Source organism: Sarcophilus harrisii, chromosome 3, assembly GCF_902635505.1.
Source record: "Sarcophilus harrisii chromosome 3, mSarHar1.11, whole genome shotgun sequence".
Classification (NCBI taxonomy): domain Eukaryota; kingdom Metazoa; phylum Chordata; class Mammalia; order Dasyuromorphia; family Dasyuridae; genus Sarcophilus; species Sarcophilus harrisii.
In genome coordinates, this window is record NC_045428.1 from 424,139,358 (window position 1) to 424,164,820 (window position 25,463).

The 25,463-nt window shown below is 34.7% G+C and overlaps 1 protein-coding gene across 7 annotated transcripts in view; it reads right to left on the reverse strand.

Moving 5' to 3' along the window:
- The window catches only part of FMNL2 (formin like 2), a 350,157-nt gene that overhangs the window by 66,416 nt on the left and 258,278 nt on the right, over positions 1-25,463 (reverse strand). For all 7 annotated transcript variants that reach the window (XM_031960660.1, XM_031960659.1, XM_031960661.1 and 4 more), the window contains exons 7-9: positions 9,734-9,842; positions 8,771-8,847; positions 6,471-6,564 (exon numbers count right to left, since the gene is read on the reverse strand). In XM_031960660.1, the coding sequence (XP_031816520.1) occupies positions 6,471-6,564; positions 8,771-8,847; positions 9,734-9,842 (280 nt within the window). The remainder of the gene's footprint in view (positions 1-6,470; positions 6,565-8,770; positions 8,848-9,733; positions 9,843-25,463) is intronic.

The following is a 25,463-nucleotide window of genomic DNA, read 5'->3' on the forward strand; positions in this document are numbered from 1 at the left end:
CAAATGGAATAACATATGTAAAGTACTTTGCTTACACTTAATTATTATTTGAAAAAGGTTACAGAATGTCTATCTGGAGGAAATACAGCCTTGTATACAAAACAAAGGACTACAGATATAAAAAGTTAGTTCTTTCTGATATTTTTGGCAAAAAAAAAAAAGTGTAACAACAATTTTGGGTTTCAGTTTCTTAATCAGTGATATGTGGATAAGAATCTCTACCTACCTAGCATGGTCTGATGAGGGTCAAATGAAATAAGATCGGAAACTTTCCAAAAAAGGGAAAAGCTTTTTTTCCCCTTGAAAAGATTATTATGTAAGCAATTCCTTTCATGCCCATAGAGCTGTATATATAATTAGGAAATTTGTAAATCTACAAATTTTATAAATAATTATAAATAATATTAGAAGTCTTCAGTATTAAGACACACAGAAAAAAGACAATGACACTCAGCTCTCAATGAAAGACTATTAAAGCCAGCTGTATGTGCTTCCATTCAGATGAGATGATTAATAAAGAAAATCATTAGGCTCATAGCATCCAAACTGGCCCATTTTAAGGGCTGTCCTGGGTCCTAGATACATTCTATTTTTAATAAATATATTACTTTTAGGGAGACAAGAATCACATAATCAGGCTGATAGCCTTGTTAATTACTTTGTCTTCTTTCTTCATTAAAGAAACTGAGTTTTGTAAAAATAAAAATTTTATCATTAGTCAAAATAATATAAATATAATTTTAGTTATACCTAGTACTTACATTGAATGTTAAAATTGTCCATATGCTTTATATAATATCATTTGAGTCTCACAAAAACCCAGTCAGGTATTATTTTCCCCAACTGGAAATTGAGAAAATAAGGTTAAATTTTGGGCATGGTAAAAATTACTTATTCATAGTCACATAGCTAGTAAGAATCAGCAGTAGGATTTAAATCCAGGTCTTCTCAACTCTAAATCTAACACTCTTAATCAGTTTGTCCTGAGGATGATCTTACATTTGGGGGGGAGGGGGTTGTCAGAGGGGAGAGGGAGAAGGAAAGGAGGAGAAGGAGAGAAAAGAGGGGAGAGGGGGAGGTATAGTTAGTTCTAATTAGTCTTCATGCCTGGTCTCTTTGTTATAATCTCCAACATGACAACCAGTTACCATTGACCACACCAACTGGAATATCTGCCCATGTACAACCAAAATTAAAATGACAACCATTCAAGCTGGAATGAACTATGATCTTTAAGAATGTTGCAAATAAATTTATCTAGGTACCAATTTTGTATTTCTTGTGATAGTTTTAAACAAACCACAAAATTGAATTAGTTTGAACTGTCCAAAATAAAGATGGTGAAATGCTCATTAGGAAAAAAGGAAAGGAAACTAGGCCTAGTATCCAGATGCAGGAGTACTCCTATTCTCTCTGAAAAAAAGAATAGGTACAAAATACCCTATTGATTATCTAGCAAATACCCAATTACCCTAAGAGTAAGTCAGATCCTGCACAAAGCTATGGACATCCAGTAAAACCTATTTAGCAGAAAGAATAGTGCCAATAGCTTAAAGTTCAATATCTTATGCACAATTTATCAATTTTGTAAAAAAATGTCTCTTTACTAAGAGGCACTGTTCATCTTTAGAAGTTTAGAAGGCACTGTTCTTTCCCAGTCTATCTAAGATATATCTTGACAGTGGAACTTAAATGATAACATTTTCTCACATAGTATGAGCTGAATGTTACATTTTTTTAATCCTACAAAAATAACTGATTGAAAGGAAAAAGATAAGAATGTGGGGCAAGGCTGATGTGTTCCATAGTGATATGCATATATGTTTGGTTTTTTAAAAAATACTGTGAGGGCTGAAGGCACCCCAGTCACACACAGGAATAACTAAAATTAAGAGAAGTGACTCTGACATAAATGGGACTTGATTTAGAAGCAGTCCTACTGTAAATCCAACACTAAAATTTTACATGTTAGTGACTCAGAAATTCTCCACAAGAACAGCACCACATATTTAGAGCCAAATGCCCTAAAACTTTAGCACTAAAAACTAATTCAAGACATAAGAAAGGGGCAGCTAGATGGTGCAGTAGATAAGAGTGCTGGCCCTGAAGTCAGGAGGACCTGAGTTCAAATCCTAACACTTAACATTTAACACTTACTAGCTATGACCCTGGGCAAGTCACTTAACTCTAATTGCCTCTGCAAAAAAGAAAGAAAGAAAAAGAAAGAAAGAAAGAAAGAAAAAAAGACAAAAAAATTAGGGAAAAAATGGAAATGAATTGAAAGACTTGGTTTCACTAATACAAATAAGAATATAATAAAGAAAGGAAGAGGGGGAAAAAAGAGTGTTTTCTGATGCCCAAGAGTCAAATTATGTTGGAATTCCCAGAGAATCCCAATGCATAACATTGACCTTTTCCCAATACTGAGAAAAGCTTCATCAAATATGAGAAAGGAAGCTACACCAATAAATAGCTAGATAGGAATGAAGGGGGAAGTGGTGGTGGTGATGGGGAAGGAATAAGGAAGGGAGAGTAGGCCTCTCTAATCTGACTGCAAAGACTAAAGATCTGTGTTTAAAAAAAAACACACACACCACCACCACCACCACCACCACCACCACCACCACCACCACCACCACCTAACAATATGTAACAAATCAGAGATAATGATAAGATTCAATGAAAAAACAATTAGCCTGGTCTCATTTTTTTTCAACATAAACAATGATTATAGTGGTCATTACCAAGCATTACAAACTCACTTGACAAGTAAATTGTCTTGTATAAACACAGGGTGTCCCAAAAATCTTCATGCAATTTTCAGCTTTTATAACTTAAGTATAATCTCTACAAGTTTACAAAAAAAGAAAGAAAAGGAAAAAATCCAGCAATTTTTGAAAGTTTAATTATTCAAATTTATTTATGCTGGTCAATTTTCTGAATTTTGAAGAATGAATTTTTAGTTGCAACAAAATGGATCACTCTTTCATTATATATCATTTGGCTGTGATAGTTTCTAGTTGGCACTTTCTCAGATCAATGGATCGACAGAAGAGGTCCTCTAGTTTGGCTACCACAGTCACCTGATTTATCTTCATTTGACTTTTTCTTGTAAGACAACATCAGAACAGTCGCATATTCACCTAAACCTTGTTATGTGGATGATTTTAAAGCAAGGATTACAAATGCAAATTCTTTCAATCTTTGAGCAGCCACTGGTGAAAGTCTGTTGTTTTTTGTTCTGCTTTTTACTGAGGCAATTGGGTTAAGTGACTTGCCCAGGGTCACACAGCCAGGACATGTTAAGTGTTTGAGATCAGACTGAACTGAGGTTCTCCTGACCTCAGTGCTGGTGCTCTATGCCCTGCACCAGCTAGCTGTCCCACTGGTGAGTTTTTTTCACAAAGTTTGAAAATTGTCAAGAGCAATACATAGTACAAGGAAGCCATGTTAAATTGTATTTTGAAATTTTATATAACCTTTCAAATCTTGTTTTTCATAGTTTGTAGCATTTATACTTTTGAAATTATTAAACTGTAAAACCACACTAAGACTTTCTGAAGAGCCTATATGTGCCAGTCAGGTCAGCAAAGACTCAGGCAAGGAACACTGTGCCCCCAAACAAGGGCTAGATTAGCACTCTTCAAAAAGTCAGCTCACACTCTTCTAGCAGTACTCACTATTATTAAAAAAGAGGACCGCTTCAGATTTAGCAAAAATAAAGAAAGAAATAAAGCTCTTTTTAAGACTCTTAAACACAGTAAGATTCTATCCATTTTGACCTAATTATTTAAGATCCAGAGTCTTTAATTTCCTTTTGGCATCTGGTACCAAATATCAGTACTATGTCCTTCTGTATTATTACACTGACTTGAGAACTAAGAGTTTCAATAACTTGAAAACATAAATAATTAATAATAATAAGAACAACAACAAACTAAAAAATAAAACACCAAGTATTCCGCCTCTCTGTAAACTGCCTCCCTAAAATACAGTCTCTTCTTTCTCCTTCTAAGTTCTATACTTCTATCCAGAATTTTATTTTACCTAAGTACTGGTCTGGACTGGGAAAGACTATATATAAGATTAGGGTCTTGCACTTCGAACCCATCAAAGCCAGATATACATGCTATTCCTTTGTTAAAAGGCTAACATTTCATTTCTTCTATGGAAAAAAAAAACTAAAGAAAGATAATGTAAATATTTTTAATGAGTGTTATTTTATTGTGGAATTTTATATTTTCAAATTTAACAAAGATAAAAAATGATCTAAAAATGAAATGAACATCTTACTTAGGTCTAAATGTAAATTCCTTAGTGAAATGTTGTATTTTCTGCCCTCATTGTGAAAACTTAACATTATTCTTTTTTCTTATACAAAAATCCAGAACTCCTAACAGAAACAAATTCTGTCCATGCCTCTTGTCATAGATGAAATAGCTTCTTTCTGATATAATACTTAGTTCAAGGGGAATTCGTTTTTAAACAACTTCCATTCAGTTTCAATTATTTGAAATGAGTTATTTCTTATTTAAAAATATATTATTTTTAAAAATCAACATTTAGACTGTCCAAAAAATGATACTAATTCAGCATGTTAAAACTCATGTGAATTTTTAGGATTATTTTCTTAAATAAGAATATAACCTGTCCTATAAGGTTAGATTCTGGTTAGATAAAATACAATAGCTATCTTTTATAAAAATAGTCTTATAAACAAAGAGTTAAGATTAACCCCTACTTTTTAAGTAAGCAAGGTCATATCAACAATATTTTCTTTATATAGATACTATTTCTATGCATCATGATTTTCCCTGGAATATATATCCAAACAAAGGCAACAGAGAATCATGACACAGAATCAAAGTAGTTATGCAGCAAGTATTTCCAGAGTGGAAAGTGTTCAATTTATGACATTTTAAAATCTGATTCTAGCAAGAATTTAAATATTAGGAGCTATAAATTAGGTACACATACTATACTTATATTTCTTCACATCAATATTCTTGGCTCTAAATGTTTTGTTTAGAAACTACAGTATGGATTTAAAGACCTTCTGTGATTCTATAATGAAAAGTAGGAGTTCTCTTCATTTTTCCTAAAGTTAGCTTGACTCTGTGGTCAATGCAGTGCTTACCTCCATAACCAAGGTCTGCCATTTGGACATCATTTGGGCTTTTGAAACAGTAGAAATTACAGGTGAAGGGCATAGAAAAATACATTATGTCTCCACATGTCCACCAAAAAAAAAAAGGGGGGGGGTGTGTGTGTGACAATATACCAAACTAACCGTTTAAAAAGCAAAATGATCAGCTATATTGTACCACTCCCAAACAGCACTGAATTTTAGGCTCCTTTATACTCCTAAGCTTCTCCCACCATAGAGCTTTAATGTCAATCATTAGGCTGAAGCTCAATGCCTCAGTAATATAGGGACATGAAAACTCCTTAGGGTCAAGGAATAGTTTGCTTTTATCTTTATGTCCTCAATACTCAGATACTCAGCAGGTGCTAACAAATGCTTGGTTGCTCTTAGAACATAGAAACATGGTTGCTGGGATTTTGGGTTCTCATAAGGGGGCTTTCACCTTATCCTGCTCAGAACCAGGGCTCCATGTCATTTTCAAGGCATTTCCAAATTATGCACACCTCTTCTCCCCAACTTTCTGGTTTCTATTTATGTGTTGTCTTCTCCTATTAGAATGTAAGTATCCTGCATATATTGACTTCTAGTTTGTATCTGTGTCCAGACTTAAGCTCAATGACTATCACATACCGTATAATGTACTTAGTAAATGCTCATTCATTCATATGAGGACAAACCAAAGGACCTCGAGGGCTTAATCTAGGTCAGGAAGTAAGGTCCAAGATGAGATCAACTTCCATTGCAGGAAAATGCTACTTTTATTTGCAGTTACGCCCTAAGATCATCATTCTTGGTATGAAGTTTTAGGCATTGAACCATTTCTCTAGTCTCTATTCTTGCTTACACATACCTACCTGGTTATGCTTTGCCTATGACAAATTACCTGTTTTAAATTAGAAGCTCCTAACATCAGGGCCTGTATTTATTTTATTCATTTTGTCCAATACAAAGCACACATACTAAATACTAGCTGATAATGGTAGCAATGATGAAAAGGGTTTATAAAATTTTATAGAACAAGCCACCATACACAAGTCCTAATGAAAATCACATACATCAAATTGGGTATCTCATTTTCATGCCACCTGAATGTAAATTAATAATACAAGCATTTTGAATAACAGAATGAAGTCTAAAACTAGGAACCAAAAAAAAAAAAAATTCATTTCTCAAAGACATTTTTTCCTGCTGAGGAATACTGGAAAATTTAACTACCACATTCTTTAGGATCCAGAGCAAGGAAAAAGATAAACTGTTTAGGATTGTTCATATTTATAAGAACTACTGCAAGCACATTCCATGTCACAAATTTGGAGTCTCCTACCTCTTTAAAGTTATCAAATGCTGATAAAATGATTTCATGCCCTCCTCTTACAAGACAAACAGCCGCCAACAGTTCTAACACAAGGGCTTTCGTTCTGTCAAAACAAGAAAGAAAAAAACAAAAATCAATGAAAACATGATTAATTGGATCCTCCTAAGAAAAATGGATGCAGTAATTTGAAATACATTTCTATGTTCTGAGTATGTTTTTAATTTTTACTGGCTTACAATTCTATCTATGCTTTGTCTAAGGCAGCAATTTATGACCTATATGATAGGTCTGCCCCATTTTACTAACAACGAAATTAGATATTAATGAAAAATCGAGAAAGAGTTACATTAGCTATTAAATTCTGGATAAGGACAATGTCCCCCCCACCTTTAATGTTGCGTGATAATGGTTCTGCTTGACTTTTTTTTTTTTTAATTATGAGCTGAATGGCAGTAGGAAATTTGGAAACATTTGGAAAAGAAAGCATTGGTTACATATTTTCTCCATGCTATATAATCAAAACTATTTAATTTGTCTAAAAAGTTTAAAATCAAATTAAATAGATGCTCTCATGCTTCAAATGTGCTCATTCACAGATGGCTCTGAATAACCCTTTGTGACAATGTGAATTTGTAACAAGCTTACTCTTTCTCTTTATGTAGGTGATTTGGAACTAGCAAATAACAGCTGTGCTAATATACAAATTTTTCCCTTGTCCCCAGAAACAAAAATAAAACTACATCTGAAAATATTATTGAAAGGAAAATTGGGGAAACTATTCTAAACTTTTGAAGTAAAATACAACAAGGGCGTCATATCTTATGCCAGCTCTTGGTGCCAACGTATAATCTGGCATAGATAGCATCCCTTAGAGAAAAGCTCCCACACAGCAATTCAGACAAAAGTCCTTGTGACAGACAATGATATAAAAAAGTGTTAAACAAAAACAAATGGGATCTTGGGACACTGAGGCTAAGGATATACCAGTACATTTTAATGCAAACCAAAGAAGTTAATCTGCCAACTCCCAGAGCTTCCCTCGCTTGAAATAAAACATGGTGATCCAATTGGAGAGAACCTCATTTCAAATTAGATTTTTAGAGGGTCCAATAGTTCTTAAGTATGTGGTTATCTATCTATCTTTAGAAAACTGACAAAAATAAAATATAATTAGGAGATATAAAATATTCTACTGGAATACTAATTACCATGGGGCAACTTTGAAGTAGATAATAAAGAGACTCTTCTGGAGATAATCTGTGATTTAAGAACACACTCACATGAATTATACACACATAAGAACAAGACATATGCATGCATTGCAATATAACATACGTAATGATGAGGATGGGGATTGGATCTGGGACTTCATTTCTATACAGAATGTAGAGTTATCCTCTCTACTGATGCATAACAGCACCTTCTCTACTATTTACTGTTTCAAAGAATTGCCAAAAGCAATATCAAGTTGAATTATGAGCCCATGATATGTAGCCAGTATATGTCAAAGGAGAAACTTGAACCAAGATTTTCTTTGCTTTTATGTTATGTTAGGTCATTATGTTATGCTGCCTCTTTACAATAGTATATATACATGCATACATGCACAGGTGGAAGGAATACCTATAACAATGAGATCACAGATAGTTTAAGCATATAGTGATATATATGCATATATATATATATATATATAGATAGATAGATAGATAGATGGATACACACCTATATACAAAATTATACACACTGATACAAATATATACACACATGCTTTGAAAACAAACTAAAAGAACATACCTTTCTTTTTCTTTTCAAGGTTCAAGGCTTTTAGACACATAGTTCTAGTTTGCAGCCCTAATAAAAATTATTCCATGTAGACTTTCTTGTAATAACCCTTATATCAAAGACCACAGGTCTCAAGGTCATATAACAGGATGAAGGGAGTACTTTTTCTATAAAAATATTCCCATTTGAGTGAATACCTATATCAAGAAGTACTCAAGTAGAGGTTCCAAAGATTCCACAACTAATACATTTTTAGATATCCCCACTTCATCTAATAGACATCCGAAGATGAAGATAATAGAAGGCAGGTCTACTAAGCAATGAAAGCTGAGATCTAAAAATGAACAGTGTCACCATTTATCTATGCTATATGAAATTGATATAATAAAAATTCTTAAATCTACATCATCATGTTTAATTCCAGAGAGAGAGAGAGATAGGCAGACTCCATAATCTAACTAGATCAAACTGAGTTTAAGTCTATGACTTAATTTTTACTAGTCTTATACATTATAGAATAACCTTACCTGGGGTTTTTGTTGTTCAAACTTAGTGCAATTTCATTAACAGCGTGTGGATGTGACATGACCATATTGAAGCCATACTGAAATCAACAAAAAAAACCAGAAAATTTTCAGTTCAGTTTGGAAGTTGTCAAATGTTTATTTAAAAAAAAAAAAAATTTAAATTGTAAAGCCTACTCAGTTTCCTTGGAAACCATTACCAGAACATCTACACACTGGATGTGACAACTTTTGTAATTTCTGTAAGCTTTGTGTAACTTCTATAAAATATGAATGATTAATAAAATTCTGGCTAAATCACAGAATAAGTTGGAGGATTGGGAAGTAACCACTAAGTTATAGTCACAGGCTATTGAATTCTAACTCATTTTGCCATCATGTAGCCATTTCATCATACAATCAGCCTTACAATAATAATAATAATAAAGTGCTGTGATCATCATTATTGTATACATAGGGAAATGAAGACAAAAGGATGTTAAGGGTTATAACTAAGGGTTTATAACTAAGGGTCACACAAGCAGCTAATGACATCAGAACTAATTTTTAGTCACAGCTATTTTATCTCTCTAAATTTCCTCAGGATGTCTTCATGCAATGGCTGCTAATATTCTGACAATTACACTGTCTTTAATGGATAAAAATATTCTCCAAAATGTCTCCAAAGTTGGAGACAAGAAAAATTAATTTATATTTATAGAGAAAAAAATGTTCCTTTATCCCTTCCCCAGATTAGTAGAAGACCAAATTTAAAGTTTCTAAGTCATTAGAATTTTCTTTCTGACCATAATATTGTATTGGAAATTTGGGAACATTTAAAATGGAAATAATATAATAATATAAAGAAGAAAACTGAAATATGTTTTAGGTTCAATTTGTCTCGAATGGTCAAGAGGACCTTTGGGTAGTGGTAGAGGGTAGGGAACAAACAAATCTATCAATACTTCCTGAAATAAGAATACATACCTGGTAATTCATGATGGCACGTAAACACATGATACACACGTGAACATCATCTTTTTTACTCACTAATCTTGAATTTTTCAGAGTTCTTCTGCTTGGCAAAGTATTATAGCTGCAATTGAAAAGGGCAATTTTTATAAAACAAAAGACTTCTATTAACTGAGGGATATGGCTTCAAAAATGGAACTGCCCTACCTTTTACCACGTAATGACTGATTTTTTATAACTTACATTACTGGATTCTTCAATCCTGGTGCAAAACGAGTACCAAGTGCAAAAAAAAAAACAAAAAAAAACACAACAACAACAACAACCACCACCACCACCACCACCACCACCAATGCAAGAATGGCCATCCCAAAGCCTTCCTTCAAACTAACACCTGAGTTGTTGACATGCTCAGTTGGTTATGCACAAGACACTAAAATGCATCCTACACTGATGGTACATATTCAATGAATGCAAAAAGCCTAAAGTCCCACATGAACAATGTTGAACAGCTACTGGTTCCTAATGAACAAGCTAAGTTAGCTTTGCAGAAGTGACCTGAGGCAGGCTGCATGCCATCCTAAATGCAGCAGAGGTGAGAGGCAGAAAAAGCTTAACTTCATGACTCTATCACTCTTTGAACAAGTGGCACATCTTGAACCCGACATTCTCATCCAAACTTGCCATCTGTGACATACAGAAGCTCCTGCTGTGCTACTGCAGACCTAAGCAAAGCAGCACATATAGGAAGGACCAAACACTTAATGGTGCCAGGCCTCTGAACTCTGAACACTGTGCAAATGATTCTGGGGTAGTCACTCACCTAAAGGCAGGTACAGTAGCAGATTCTTGGGTGAAAACATGGAATGTAGAGACAAGAAGAGTAAGAAGGATAAAAGGAGAGAGAGGAGGGGGGAGAAAGAAAGAAAAGAGAGAGAGAGAGGGAAAAGAAGGAGAGAGGGAGATGGAAAGAGAGGAAAGTAAGGAGGAGGAGGAAGAGGAGAAAGAGAGATTTGCCCATGCTTTTAAAAATTAAACTGATTTTTTTTAAATATTAGACTTTCTTCGTTATCATTTACAAAAAGAAACTTTTCATTATTAGGAGATCTTAGAGAAAAATAGCCTCGACAATGACCCTGTAGCAGTGACACCAAAAAAAATTCTGCAGGTACCACCTATCACAACTGTCTGATTTAAGTGTTGAGTATGCAGACAGGGTTTCAGGACAAATGCATAAGATTCTAGTTTTCTTTCCAAACCCAAGAAAAAACAAATTTCAAAAGTGAAAAAGTTATTTTCTGAGAAGAAAATTAGTGGCAGAAATGCCTGCACAAAACAAGCTATATTCCCTCAGTCCTTCAACCACTATACTAAATTAGAAATGATGATGAATACTTTGTGATTAACAATAACATATTTCTCAAAAAAAAAAACTTAACAAATGGTTAATTATTTAAAATGTCCACGGGTATTTTGACAGGTAGATGATTATCTAAAACTCTTACTAAGCATGCCAATTGATCCTCAAATTAATCTTCAAAAATCTTCAAAAGCTATTGAGGGGAATAAAGAATAAAGCAAGAAACTAGTCATGTAAATAAGCCCTCTTATATATTGGGATGGCCAAATTAATTTCTGGATACAATTGTATCAAAATATCCTTTTCTAGTTGGGAAAACTTGCAACTATCAAACTATTTTTATTTTACTAGTTATAAAAAGGGGGCTATATTTCAAAATTTCCTAGTTTGTAATTGGCGATACAATTCCCCGATTCCACCAATTAGACTATCTTTTATTTCAATTGTTTTTGTGAAAACAAAAGTTGAAGTTAAAGAAACAGGTTCAATTTATATATTAATAAAATCCATATCATTATCTAACTTTTAAATTTAATTATCGTTTCACTAGGACACATCATTCACATAGAGCAGCTAGGTGGCCCAGTGGTGAAGCACTGGACTTGGAGTCAGGAAGACTCATTTTTTTGTGTTCAAATTTAGCCTCAGATACTTATAAGTTGTGTGACCCTATGAGTCACTTCTCCCTTTTTATCTCAATTTCTTCATCTGTAAAATGAGTTGGAAAAGAAAATGGCAAAGCACTCCATTTGTTAAGAAAATCCAAAATGAAGTCACGAAGATTAGGATATAACTGAAAAATGCCTGAATATTATCATTTCACTGTAACCATAACCAGAGCAAAACTGCTACCACATTTCTTGAAAGTGTCACAGAAACTGGTACAAATACCACACCACCAGGCTGACCTAGCCATGTTTAATTTGCATGGCCTACAAGTTAGGTTTCTCCTTTTCTTATATTTTCATTCTGGTCCCCCTCCCTCCCCCCAGTATTTATTTTCTAGTTGACTCAGTCCTTAAATACACAATAAGCAAGCAGTGAGATAAACTTCATTTCTCTGATTGAAAGCATTTCCTGCGACCTTAATAAAAGGTCTCCAAAATCACAAAGGAAAGTATATTTTCAATAAAAGTCACTTCCAGTTGTGAGTCTCTTATTTTTAAATAAAAATGCTGAAAATATATGTAACAATTACAAAAACAAATCTAGGGACCCAAAATATGCCACCTAAGAGAATTTCATCTACTCTATCCTTCCAAATAAATGTTTAATTATTTTAACAAGTAGAACAAACGATTAAATAATTCACCTAATAACTATGAATGTCATAGTATTTTCTTTTTCTTCTTTATTGCAGTTCAATCAATTCAATACTTGGGATATATGCAGTATATATGAAGTGTATGTGTGTGTGTATATGTGTGTGTGTGTGTGTGTGTGTGTGTGTGTATATATATATATATATATATATATATATATATATGCAGTATTATAAAGCTAAGATGTGTTTGCAATGATTCAAAAGGATTTATAAGCCATACTTGAATGGCTTATATTACAACTTACATGGTCGAAATTACAACCTCTATAATTTAGGCTATAATAAAGATTCTTGTAAAACTATATAACCAGCATAATCTCATAAAATATTTAAATAATTATTTAATATTTAAATAAAAATATTTCCATTCATATCAGTAGTAAACTATTACCAGCTTTGTTTTATATATCATTTCAAACAGAAGGGTAGGCTCATGCAGTTGACCTTGATTCAAGTCCCAATTCTCACAAATACTAACTATGTGGCCTGGGACAAATCACCCAATCTCCATGAAAATCTTTAAGATCCTAAGCTCCAATGGTTCAACCATTCTGGAAAACAATTTGGAACTATTCCTAAAAGACTATAAAACTATGCACACTCTCTGACCTACCAATACCAACACTAGGTCTGTATCCCAAAAAGATCAAAATAAAAGGAAAAGGAGCCACATGTACAAAAATACTTATAACATCTCTTTTTGTGGTGACAAAGAACTGAACACTGAAGGGATGCCCATTAACTAGGAAATGGCTGAATGAGTTGTGGCTTATAATCGTGATGAAATACTATTGTATTGTAAGCTGTGATGAAGGGGATTGGTTACAAAAAACTTAGGAAGACTTACATGAGCTAATATACAGTGGAGTGAGCATAATTAGAACACTGTACATAGTAACAGCAATAATGAATCTGTGAAATAGGCTGTTCTTCTCTATACTATGATCTAAGACAATTTCAAAAGACTAAATAAAAAATGCTACCCACCTCCAGAGAGAGAATTGATGAACTCTGAGTGCAGATTGAAGCATTTTTTCCCTTTCTTTATTTTACTGTTTTTTTTTTTTTAGCAACATGGTTAATATGAAATATGTTTATATTACTTTATATATATGTTAGCTACCATATCGTTAGCTTTTTCAGTGGAGAGAAGATAGCTGGAGGAAAGAATAGCATTTGGGGATGAATATTTCCTAAAAAAAAAAAAAATTATTTAGTTCTTTAAAAAACTGTACTGTTAAAAAAAATTTTTTTTTTAAGATTCTAAGTTGCAGAAAAGCTACAAATCTGGATTGGCAGCAGGAGCTTTCTTTTGAGGGATTTTCTATATCAGTGAAATTATAGGTCTAGTCCTTATCCTATCCTTTAAATATACTTTTTGCTAAACCCCATATAATTATTAAAGCAGATATTTAAGAAGTCAATGCACTCTATATGTACAAAATAAAGCTATTAAGTAATAAAAGATGATTTTATTTTTGAGTTGATCTGCTCAGAATTCATTTCATTATCTTTTTCATTACTTTCATTTCATTACTTTATGCATATAACCTTCCCCACAATTGTGTGTGTGTGTGTGTGTGTGTGTAGGCATACATAATAGAATAGATAATAAACATACATAAAACAAACAGGAAACAGAAAATCTGACACAATGGACAGGGTTAATCTTGGAGGCAAAAATAGATTGGGTAAAAGTCTTAGGAACCTACTAACTGTGAACTCAAGGAAGTTAACTTCAATCAAAAAGCATTTTTAAGTACCTACTGTATGTTTTAAGCACAGAAGAAACTCTATCCATATAGTCTAATACAGCGAGACAACATGCACATAAATAGATATATACAAGATTGACACAAGATATCTGAGATAAAGAGAAAACATCAATAGGTAGAGAGGTCAGGAAAAGTAGCATCTGATTTAAGTCAAAGAAAATTTACATTTTCAAGAGACAAAGGGGAGAAGGAAAAATATTCCCAGAGGGAGGGACAGACCAAATAAATAATATTATCAATAACAGCTCTTAAGTAGCTTACTTACAAATGACCCTAGATTGCCAAAAAAATACCAAGGCCACGTATTTTACTTTTTTTCTTTCTTTCACGCAATGGAAGTTAAGTGACTTGCCCAGGATCACACAACTAATAAGTGTCTAAGACTGTATTTGGACTCAGGTCCTCCTGAGTTCTGTGCACTATCCTAACTGTCCCCAAGGGCAATTATTTTCAAAGTGTACTGTATTATAATTGAGGACATCTTCCCCTCTCAGGATATATTTGATCTATACTAGGCTGGACAGAATTAAGGATTAAAAAAAGCAAGGTTGAAACTTGCCTCACTAATAGCCAATCAAGTTCTCATGCTAAAAGCTTGCTGCCTGCAAACATATGTGCTGGCTTATTCCTTGCTAAAGTGTTTATTTCCTGTCATACAGAAATAGCTTTTTCTTCATTTATTTTTGGATTTATTTTTTTTTTTCCTGGACACCGATTATTTAAACCACCATGGAAGTTCAGTTTGCCAATAGCAACAGGTTGTTTGGGGGAGTAGGGAGGTTGTCTGTATTTTGTGTCAGAATGCAGAATAAAGAATTTACTTAGCTCCTCTAAGGGACCATTTTCCATTTAAAACAAAAGGCCCTGCTAAGATTCCCTTGTGAGATTCTCCCTGGATAGAAGCCACTTGTTTCTTATCAAGCCCATTCATTTTGTTTCTTTTTAATGACAAGAAATGTTATTTTTAAAAACCTTTTCAGGTAAATTGTTTCTTATAAATAAAATATGATGAAGAACTAGATAGGAGCCAGACCTGTAATTTCTTTGGCAAAAAGAACTCCTGGGTAAAGAATCACACATTCAGTCTTATATGTCAGAGACTGGACTTAAACTCAGATTTTTCTGGCTTCAAGGCCAACTTTGTATCTCATACATTAAGCTTCATGTTATGAAACGCAATACAGATCAGTAGGAAATTCTGCACTATATTTGGGAATTCTTATTCTAAAAGCATTCTCTCCACCCCCAATATAGAAAAGCATCTCAATTAAATGCCAAAAATCTTTCTTTCTAGACAAACAAATGGCCTCCAGAGGACACTCAATTGGGGACCTCATTAAATCCAGCAAGCTAAATTTCACTGATTGTTGCAATGGTATGAGGAAAATATATCATTTGTACTCAGCAGGCACATTTTCTTCAGTGTGACAACCTTTGCACTTGAGTATTTTGTTTATTTGCTTTAATTACCTACTCTCCATACATTTCTACTTTTCTTTTACACCCCTGTTTTTGTCCAAATTACATATAAACAATGGTAGAGCAGGAAACTTCAGTTTTCTCATGGCTACCCTAATACACTATAGTCATTACCTTAGAATACCATCAATACCACAATGATTACTAATTCAACTCTTTACATTTCTACATTAATTTATTAGCATATAAACAATTATTATTTTTGCAAGAGATCATCTAGAGCAGATATTGTTAACCTGGGATCCATAAATAGGATCTGTGGGTACATTTCAGATGGGGTCTGTAAATTTAGATGTGGGGGAAAATTACATTTTTATTTCAAAATTTTTAGTATCATTTATAATTTTATGTATTTGATCGCATCATTCTGAGATGGAACTGATAAGTTTCACCACATTTACACAAGAGTATATGACACAAAAAAGCTGTAGAACCCCAATCTAAAATAATGAAACATGCTATTAGAGTTTTCTAGTGTAAGGTATTGCCCTTTTCATATATGAATAGCTGGGCTACTGAAATGGGTAAAAAAAAAAAAAAAAAAAGAACTTGTGTGTATGAAAATTTGACAACATCCATACAGATTGGTAGGAGGAATAGAGAACTATCCCTTCACATAAATGGATTGGGTCTGTAAGAAATGACCAGCAGGATGAATACAGAGAGGCTTGGAAAGACTTACATGAACTGATGCTAAGTGAAATGAGCAGAACCAGGAGATCATTATATACATCAACAACGATACTGTATGAAGATGTAATCTGATGGAAGTGGATTTCTTTGACAAAGAGACCTAATTCAGTTTCAATTGATCAATGATGGACAGAAGCAGCTACACCCAAAGAAAAAATGCTGGGAAATGAATGTAAACTGTTTGCACTTTTGTTTTTCTTCCCGGGTTATTTTTACCTTCTGAATCCAATTCTCCCTGTGCAACAAGAGAACCATTTGGTTCTGCACACATACATTGTATCTAGGATATACTACGACATATTCAACATATATAGGACTGCTTGCCATCTAGGGGAGGGGGTGGAGAGTGGGAGGGAAAAATTGGAACACAAGTGAGTGCAAGGGATAATGTTGTAAAAAAAATTACCCTGGCATGGGTTCTGTCAATAAAAAGTTATAAAAATAATAAAAAATAAAATAAAATAAAAAATAAATGGATTGGGAAAAACTTTTGGTGGGTAAAAAAATGACCCAAGCTATAGGACACTGTATGGTTTCTCAGCTTTTATATGTGATTGCTTTTCATATTTAAGAGATTAGAAATGACAAGGTGGTAAATCAAAGAATGCTGAAGATAATGAAAATTAAATAAAGATTATGGTTCTCATAACAGACAGGTGGATTTCATTAGGTTTACTTCACAAGGGAGATACTATGAACTTCTTGCTTGAGGCATAAACAGTGAAGAAACCAGTCAGTAGAGGAAACAGCTGTGATAAAGCAAAGTTAAGAAGATCCAGAGAGAGGACTTAAGAAACCGAATATGGATCACAACATAGAATTTTCACCTTTTCTGTTGCTGTTTGCTTGCTTGTTTTTTCTTTTTCTTCCCCCCCCCCTTTAATCTGATTTTTCTTGTGCAGCATAATAAATGTGGAAATGTTTACAAGAATTGCACACATTCAACCTATATTAAATTACTTGCTGTCTAGGGGAGGGAGGAGGGAGGAGAGGAGAAAAATTTGGAACACAATATTTTACAAGGGTGAAGGTTGAAAACTATCTTTGCATATATTTGGAAAAATAAAAAGCTATTATTATTTTTAAAAGTTAAGAAGCAAGAAGGAGAATAAGTAGACAGAAAAGTTTCAGCTGCTATGCTTGTAGTAGGCTAAGGGAGTCATTCTTTGTCATATTAGCTGAATAAAAAAGACAGAGATCATGCTGGAAAAGTTACTCTCCACTGCCCCCTCAGGTTTTAGAAGGAAAAAAGAGAGGACAGGCGTCCCATTTGTTTTGTGATCTTAAAAGACTTGGATCTTACTGTACAATGAAGAACTCAGTTGAATGAGAAGCCAGCTCTGTTTGTTTGCATTGCCCAGTAAACCAACCTGAGGAGTTTTGCTATGAGCCCTCCTTTGCTATCATTATAATATCTTAAGACCTGAATGGATATCCAAAATCTTGTTCTGTGAAGCACTGGCTGGATTTATCTGCATTGTACGAGAGCCAATCAAAAAAGATTTAACATTCTCAGACTTACAGGAACTGCTTCTCATTCAAATATTTTTCTTTTTTTAATTAAAGTTTTTTTATTTTCAAAACATATGTACAGATAATTTTCAACATTCACCCTTGACAAATCTTGTGTTCAAATTTTTTCCCTCCCTTTCCCCCACCCCCTTCCCTAGATGGCAAGTAATCCAATATGTGTTAAACATATTATATTTCCACAATTATCATGCTACACAAGAAAAATCAGACCAAAAAGGAAAAAATGAGAAAACAAAATGCAAGAAAACAACAATAAAAAAGTGAAAATATTATGTTGTAATCCACACTCAGTTCCCACAATCTTGCACTCTAGGTACAGCTGGCTCCTTTATCAAACAAGACCATTAGAACTGCCCTGAATCACCTCATAGGGGAAAAGAACCACATCCATCAGAACTGATTATCATATAATCTTGCTGTTGCTATATACAATGTTCTCTTGGTTCTACTCCTTTCACTTAGGCATCAGTTCATGTAAATCTCTCCAGCTCTCTCTGAAATTAGCCTGATGATCATTTCTTATGGAACAATAATATTCCATAACATTCATATACCATAACTTATTCAGCCATTTTCCAACTGATGGGCATCTACTCAGTTTCCAGTTTATTGCCACCACAAAAAGGGCTCCTACAAATATTTTTGTACATATAGGTCCTTTTTCTTTTTTTAAGATCTCTTTGAGATACTGGCCCAATAGAAACACTACTGGATAAAAGGATAGGCTCAGTTTGATAACTCTTTGGGCAGTTTCAAATTGCTCTCCAAAATGGTTGGATCAGTTCATAACTCCACCAGCAATGTATTAGTATCCCAGTTTTCCCACATCCCCTACATTTATCATTTATCTTTTTCTGTCATCTTAGTCAATCCTCATTCAAATATCTTAACATGATTTCAGTACCTTTAAAGAAGGTAATTTTAAGTTGAAAGAGTTTGTCACTGTTTCATCGATTCAAGAAGTGAAAAAGTACACATTTGCTCAGGAGAAAGATAAAGACCAGAAGAAAAGCAGTTAGCAAAAGTAGTTTCTGTGGTGTATACAGAAGTGCCTAGATTATCATTCTTCCAGGATGAATCTTTTCTATCTTTACCACCTTACTAAATTAAAGTAAGAGATTCATCAGAGTTGCTTTAATTTTCATTTCTTTGAATATTAGTGATTTTGAGCAACTGTTCAGAAAGTAGTTTAACAGTTTGCAATCCTTTAAAGTATTGGTTCTCTTTTTTTTTATTATAACTTAAAGAGCATTAAGAAATATGAACATTGCAAAATTTAAAGGTTAAAAAAAAAAAAAGAGAAATTACTAAACTGGAAAACTTCTATGATGCAACTTGGTTCCCCTCTCCTGAACTATGTATAACTTGAGTTTTTTTTTTTTTTGTTTAATTCAAATTTAACACTATAGTTTTAAAAAACTTGCTGCTTACCTATATCTCCTCCTGCACTTCTTTCTGCTCTCTTATTTTTTAAATGATTCATTTATATTCTTATCTTTGTTTTTCCTTTTTTGAAAACTATTCTTTTATTTTGCCAGTTATTTATTAGGAAATGGCTTACTCTTACAAATTTCTGTTAATTCCCTATAGATTTTCATGCCAGACTTTTTTTTTCTAAGACAGTGAATGCAATTATTTTCTTCCCCCAGTGTCTTTTAAAAATGTTTCCTTTTTTTTAAAAGGGGGGATGGATAAGGATTTGAGTCTAATGCACACTGACAGAACAATGCTGACGAACTGATAAAATTGTTTGAGTAATTCAGCTCCAAATGTTAGCAAAGCAACTACTGCCAAAAGTATCTCAACTTACTACAGTTCCAAAGACCTCGCTTCAAAAAACCTCATCCACTGAATCCGCAGACTCATGTTTGGCTTCCAAGAAGTAGGATGAGAATTACTGGTTAGCTGTTTCACATCTTACAAAGATATGAGTTATTTTCTGTCATCCAGGTAGAGCTGGAAATCACTACAGTAATCCATAACGGGTTAGAAATTCCACTGAGGATCAAATAACATCCTTTACTTAAGGCCAAATGTGTTCAAATGAAACCAAAACCAAAAGAGAGATAAGTTTGGGCTTTATGCCACTGCCCTTTAGGCTGTTCCATCATCACTTTTTATAAGCAATGATCAGACTAAGTTAAAAGTTTGAATGGTAAACTTCCCACAAAGACTTTGAGCTCTGCAGGAAATAATGCTGGTGACTCAATACATAGTTTTTAATGTCTTAGACTTTTAAGTTAATGACCTTGATTTTGTGTCCTGTTACCATATTACATAAAGTGAAACTGACTATAATCCTTTGTTTCTAGAGCTATTCATTGAATTCTACAGGTGACAAAATATATCTAAGCAAAGCCAAACTGTGAGAATTTGGTTTTTGTAATTGGCCTTACTTTATTAAGGGACAACACCAGTTGTTTGTTTGTTTTTTGCTGAGGCAATTGGGGTTGTGACTTGCCCAGCGTCACACAGCTAGGAAGTGTTAAGTGTCTGAGACCAGATTTGAACACAGGTTTTTCTGACTTCAGGGCTGGTGCTCTATCCACTGCATCACCTAGCTGCCCCACCAGTTGTTTTTAAAATGGAAAAAAAAAAAAAAAATCCTTGGCTTAATTTATGTATGACATGTTGGTTATATCTAATATAGCTTACCCACTCATAAAGACACCCCCCCCTTCTGATCTATTTTACAGATGAAGACTGAGATCAATAAGGTTAAGTGACTTGCCTAGGGTCTCAGACAGCTAACAAGTGTGACCTCAGATAGCACTCTATGCACTGTGCTATCTAGCTCTCCAATATTGCACTTATAGCTCACTAAAACTCCAAGTCTTTTTCAAAATGAACTACTGGCTAAACCACATCACCCCAATCTAGTCCTTGCAAATTTTTGTGGGAAGCCAAGAGAAAGAATCTGTACTAACCCCACTGAATTCTGTCAAGATCTTCTTGGGTCCTGATTTGTTAATATAGTATGTGAATTATCTCTCTATATTTTGTGTCATGTCCTTAAGTCTTTTTTTTAAATCATTGATCAAAATGACAAATAACAGTTGACTGAGATATGCCACTGGAGATCTCCTGCCTAGGTGACTCTTTTGGTCTAATCAATCAATAATCATTTGTTAAGCACCTATGATCAAGCAGTATACTAGGTCCTAGAGATACAAAGACAAACGCTTTCTATGCTTTCAATGAACTTACATGCTAATGGGAGAGAGGGAGAGAGAAAGGGAGAGAAGGAGGGAGAGAGAGGGAGAGAGAGAAAGAGAGGGGGAGAGGGAGAGAGAGAGAATGAGGAGAGGGGGAGAGAGGGAGGGAGAGAGGGAGGGAGAGAAGGAAGGAGACAGGGAGGGAGAAAGGGAGGGAGAGAGGGAGGGAGAGGGGGAGGGAAAGAGGGAGAGAGAGAGGGAGGGAGAGAGGGAAAGAGGGAAGGAGAGGGGGAGAAAGAGAGGGAGGGAGAGAGGGGAGAGAGGGAGGAAGAGAGGGAGGGAGAGAGAGGAGGAGAGAGGGAGAGAGAGAGGGAAAGAGAGAGAAAGGGACAGTGGGAGAGGGAGTGAGGGAGAGAGGGAGAAAGGGAGAGAGAGGAAGGGAAGGAGGGAGGGAGGGAGAAATGAGATAACCTTGGACCAGGAAAGGCCTCATGCCAGAAAGTGACACGTGAGCTGAACCTTAAAGGAAATAAGAATTTCAAAAGGTAGAGTTAAAGTTTATTCAAGGCAAGGGCGATAGCCAATACAAATAGAGTGAAAGGAAATGGAGCACTGGATGCAACTGAACAGTAAGGACCAGTTTAATTGGACACTGTATATGGACTAGAGCAGGAGTCTTTAAACTATGGCCCACAGGCCAGATGCAGCAACTGAGGATGTTTATCCCCCTCACCCAGGGCTATGAAGTTTCTTTATTTAAAGGCCCACAAAACAAAGTTTTTGTTTTTACTATAGTCCGGCCCTCCAACAGTCTAAGGGACAATGAACTGGCCCCCTATTTAAAAAGTTTGAGGACCCCTGGACTAGAGTAATTCAACAAAGCAGGAAAGGTTTGGAAGGAGCCAGGTTGTGTTAAAGGTCTCTATATGCCAAAAAGAGGAGTTTATAGCTGATTCTCAAAAGTAACATAGAATCAATCAAGTTTGGTGAATAGGATATCCACCCATTCAATCAATTATAAGGTATATTCAACTGATTGTTGAAATTTTAAGTTTTTAAAAATAAGGTGTTTTTTTTTTTTTAAACTTAAAAGCATTTTCTGTACAATAGGTTAATATCGGAAGCATAAAACAATGGCAATAGGAATCAAACCAAAAGGATATCATCAAAAAACTACGTTTCCATAGTGACTAGGCAAGAAGTCCTGAGAATTCAAAACACAATCCCAATTCAGGTGTGGGCAAAGAAAGGGGATAAGAAGTAAAAGAAAAACTCTTAAACCAATCCTAAGGTTATTTGGGATGTTTGAAAAAACTGTATATACTAACCTCAAAAGTTTTTCTGCGTCTTCATGCCTGGGGGGATGGGGGGGAGGGGGTCTACTGATTTACATCAGTTAAATTTTATGTAATCCATTTATAGAAAAAGTGAATTCCCCAGTCTCTTGTGTGTACTAAGAAAAGCAATAAGGAAATATAGAGCTGATAGTTACTGGAGTATCTGTGGTTTAGGGATGTGAGAATAAAAATAGCATCCTTGAAAATTATACCTAGCTAGTAGTGTCTGAAACCACATTTGAACTTCCTGACTCCAGACCCAGAACTCTATTGCATTATACTACCTAGATGCCCTAACCAAAACCTCTAGAGAAACACAGTTTGGTGAACAGCTATTCTGTGATCTATATATACACAGAATGGGCAGGCTTTAGTGTCCAATGCCCTTTTTGCTGCTATGGGATGGTTTTGAATGCTAGGTGAACTTGATTAGGTAGAAATTGGTGAGCCTCAGAAAGTTACTGAGTAAGATAGTAATGTGATTAGTGTTGTAATTATTATACTCCTTCTATGTGATCAGTTCCATTTACAGAAGGATGTTATAAAAAATAATGCTTTTTTGCTATTTTGTCCAGAAAATGTTGCCACGTAATCCTTATACACAGCTACTAGGAATCCATCTTTCTAATAAGCTATTTATGCAGGAACCAGATTTAGTTATACTTATATCAATTTTGAAATTCCCTGTATGTATTAGAATCAGATACAACTTTTTAAAATGTGGATAAAATGGTAACAGAAAAAGATTGAATCCCACATGAAGAGCTGATTAGGAAACAAAGAATAAACAAAATATGGAGGAAAATTTCTTTGACACTTAGTAGCTCTCCCTCAGATGTTGGGCCCTGGATTTTGGCAGATTACATGTATTTGATACGCAATCAGCTCCCAAGAAATGCTCACGCTGTTAGTTCACCTGCTATCTTAATTACTCATGTGTCCCTCAAAAGGCATAATAAAATCTGGATATCAGCAAGCTCTGTTAAGAATAGCTCAGAGCTTGAGGTGTCTAAGGTTGAAATAACCCGTAAATATAAATTGACTTTCTCCGAGAAGAGAAAATCTTTCTTTGAAGGTCAACAGCTGCAAGCAACAGGTACAAAACCAAGCTTACTAAAGGTGACAGAATTTGACTCTGTACCAAACAGAATTGGAACTGGAAACTCTCTTGACAAAAAACATTTTTCTGACATGGAAAAGACCACAGAATTATGGAAGGAAGCATAAGTCTGGAAGTAGTCCCTTATTCCCATTGCTTCCATGGCCAGAGATCTTCCAAAATTTTGAAGCTTTAGAAGTTTTTAAGAATTAGCTTTTGTTTAATTTCACTCTGAGCATTTTTCCTTTCCTAAAATTTAAAAAAAAAAAAATGTTTACCTTATCTTTGCTGTGGATTCTTTACCATCAGAATCATGAATGAACAGCAAGTAAAGTCATGTAGGGGAAGGATTAAATGAGCAGTTCTGAATATGACTCATAGTTTGAAATTTAGTTCCATTCTTGCCTTGGTAAAAATATAAAATGTGCGCGCGCGCGTGCGTGTGTATGTGTGTGTGTGTTTGTGTGTGTCACTCAATGGCTATCATTTTGCAAAAAATTTGAGAAATGAAAATTTTATCCTCTCCCATGCATCTGTTAAAGAGTAGGTTTTGAATTCTCCCTTTACCAAAGTAGATTTGTCCCCTATTCTGCAACTAATACTCTTATTGACGGGGACAACTGCCCAGGGTCACACAGTTAGACTGTGTTAGAAATGGATTTGAATGGAGATCTTTCTGACTGAGGTCCGTTTTGTAACAATGTCTCCCTACCTATTTACATTCTGGGAAATGCTGGTCAAAGTTTAAAGCTGATATAGGGTCTTTCTTTACTTGATTTTGAGGCACTGAGTTTATGACAGATTTCTGTTTCTTTTCCTTTTTAAAAATATATTCCATCCCTTAAGTCAGGAGGACCTGAGTTTAAATGTGACCTCAGAGACTTAACACTTCCTAGCTGTGTGATTCTGGACAAGTCACTTAACCCCAATTGCCTCAGGAAAAAAAAAGTAACCCCTCTATATACAACTCAAATTTATATAACTATCCCTGTCAGGTTTATACAGCATTTCTTCACAATCCTATGGAAAAGGTTTGTGACAGTATTATTAGCAAAATTTCACAAATGAGGAATATAAAGTTTAGGGAGATTAAGTGACATGTTAGCAAGTGTGGGAACCCATGAATACTAATTACTCTTTTTACAAAGAATGATGTCTGCAGGATCACATTTCTTAAGAGCAGTACAGTCAAGAACACTATAATAAATCATTGACCATATCTTTCCATCACCCTTTATAAAGGATTTATTTACAGAATACTCTCTGAACTTTCCATGGAAGAACTTAAAAGATTTTCATCACTGTTGTAGTTTAATTGATTTTCAATCATATCTTGCTATTTGTGACCTCCTTTGGGGTGTTTTTGGCAAAAACACAGAGTGGTCTGCCATTTTCTTTTCCAGCTCATTTTGCAGATGAGGATACTTGAAGCAAACAAGGTTACATGACTTGAAAAAGTCACACAGCTGGTAAATGCCTGAGGCCAGATTTGAACTCAGGAAGATGAGTCTAGGTTCAGTATCCTATAGACTGAAACTGCTCCGACACCTAACACACAGCATATAAAGGTTTTCTTTACATAATATTCTCTGACCTTTCCATAGAAAACCTTATAAAATTTTCATTATCTAGGTTCCAAGAAAGAGGGAAGGAAAGTTGTATTTGGGGAGGGGGGGGGGGAGAGAAGAGGAGAGGAGGAGCTGAGGCAATTGGGTTTAAGTGACTTGACCAGGGTCACACAGCTAGAAAGTGTTGTGTCTGAGGCCAGATTTGAACTCAGGTTTCTCTGACTTCAGGACTGGTCCTGTATCCACTGCACCACCTAGCTGCCCCAGAAAGTTGTATTTTCCATTTACAACATAAACTGAAGTAGGACAATAAAATTATCTCTAAGAGTGTGTGTGTGTGTGTGTGTGAGAGAGAGAGAGAGACAGACAGAGAGAGAGAGAGAGTCAGACAGACACAGAGACACAGAGACAGAGGGGAGGGG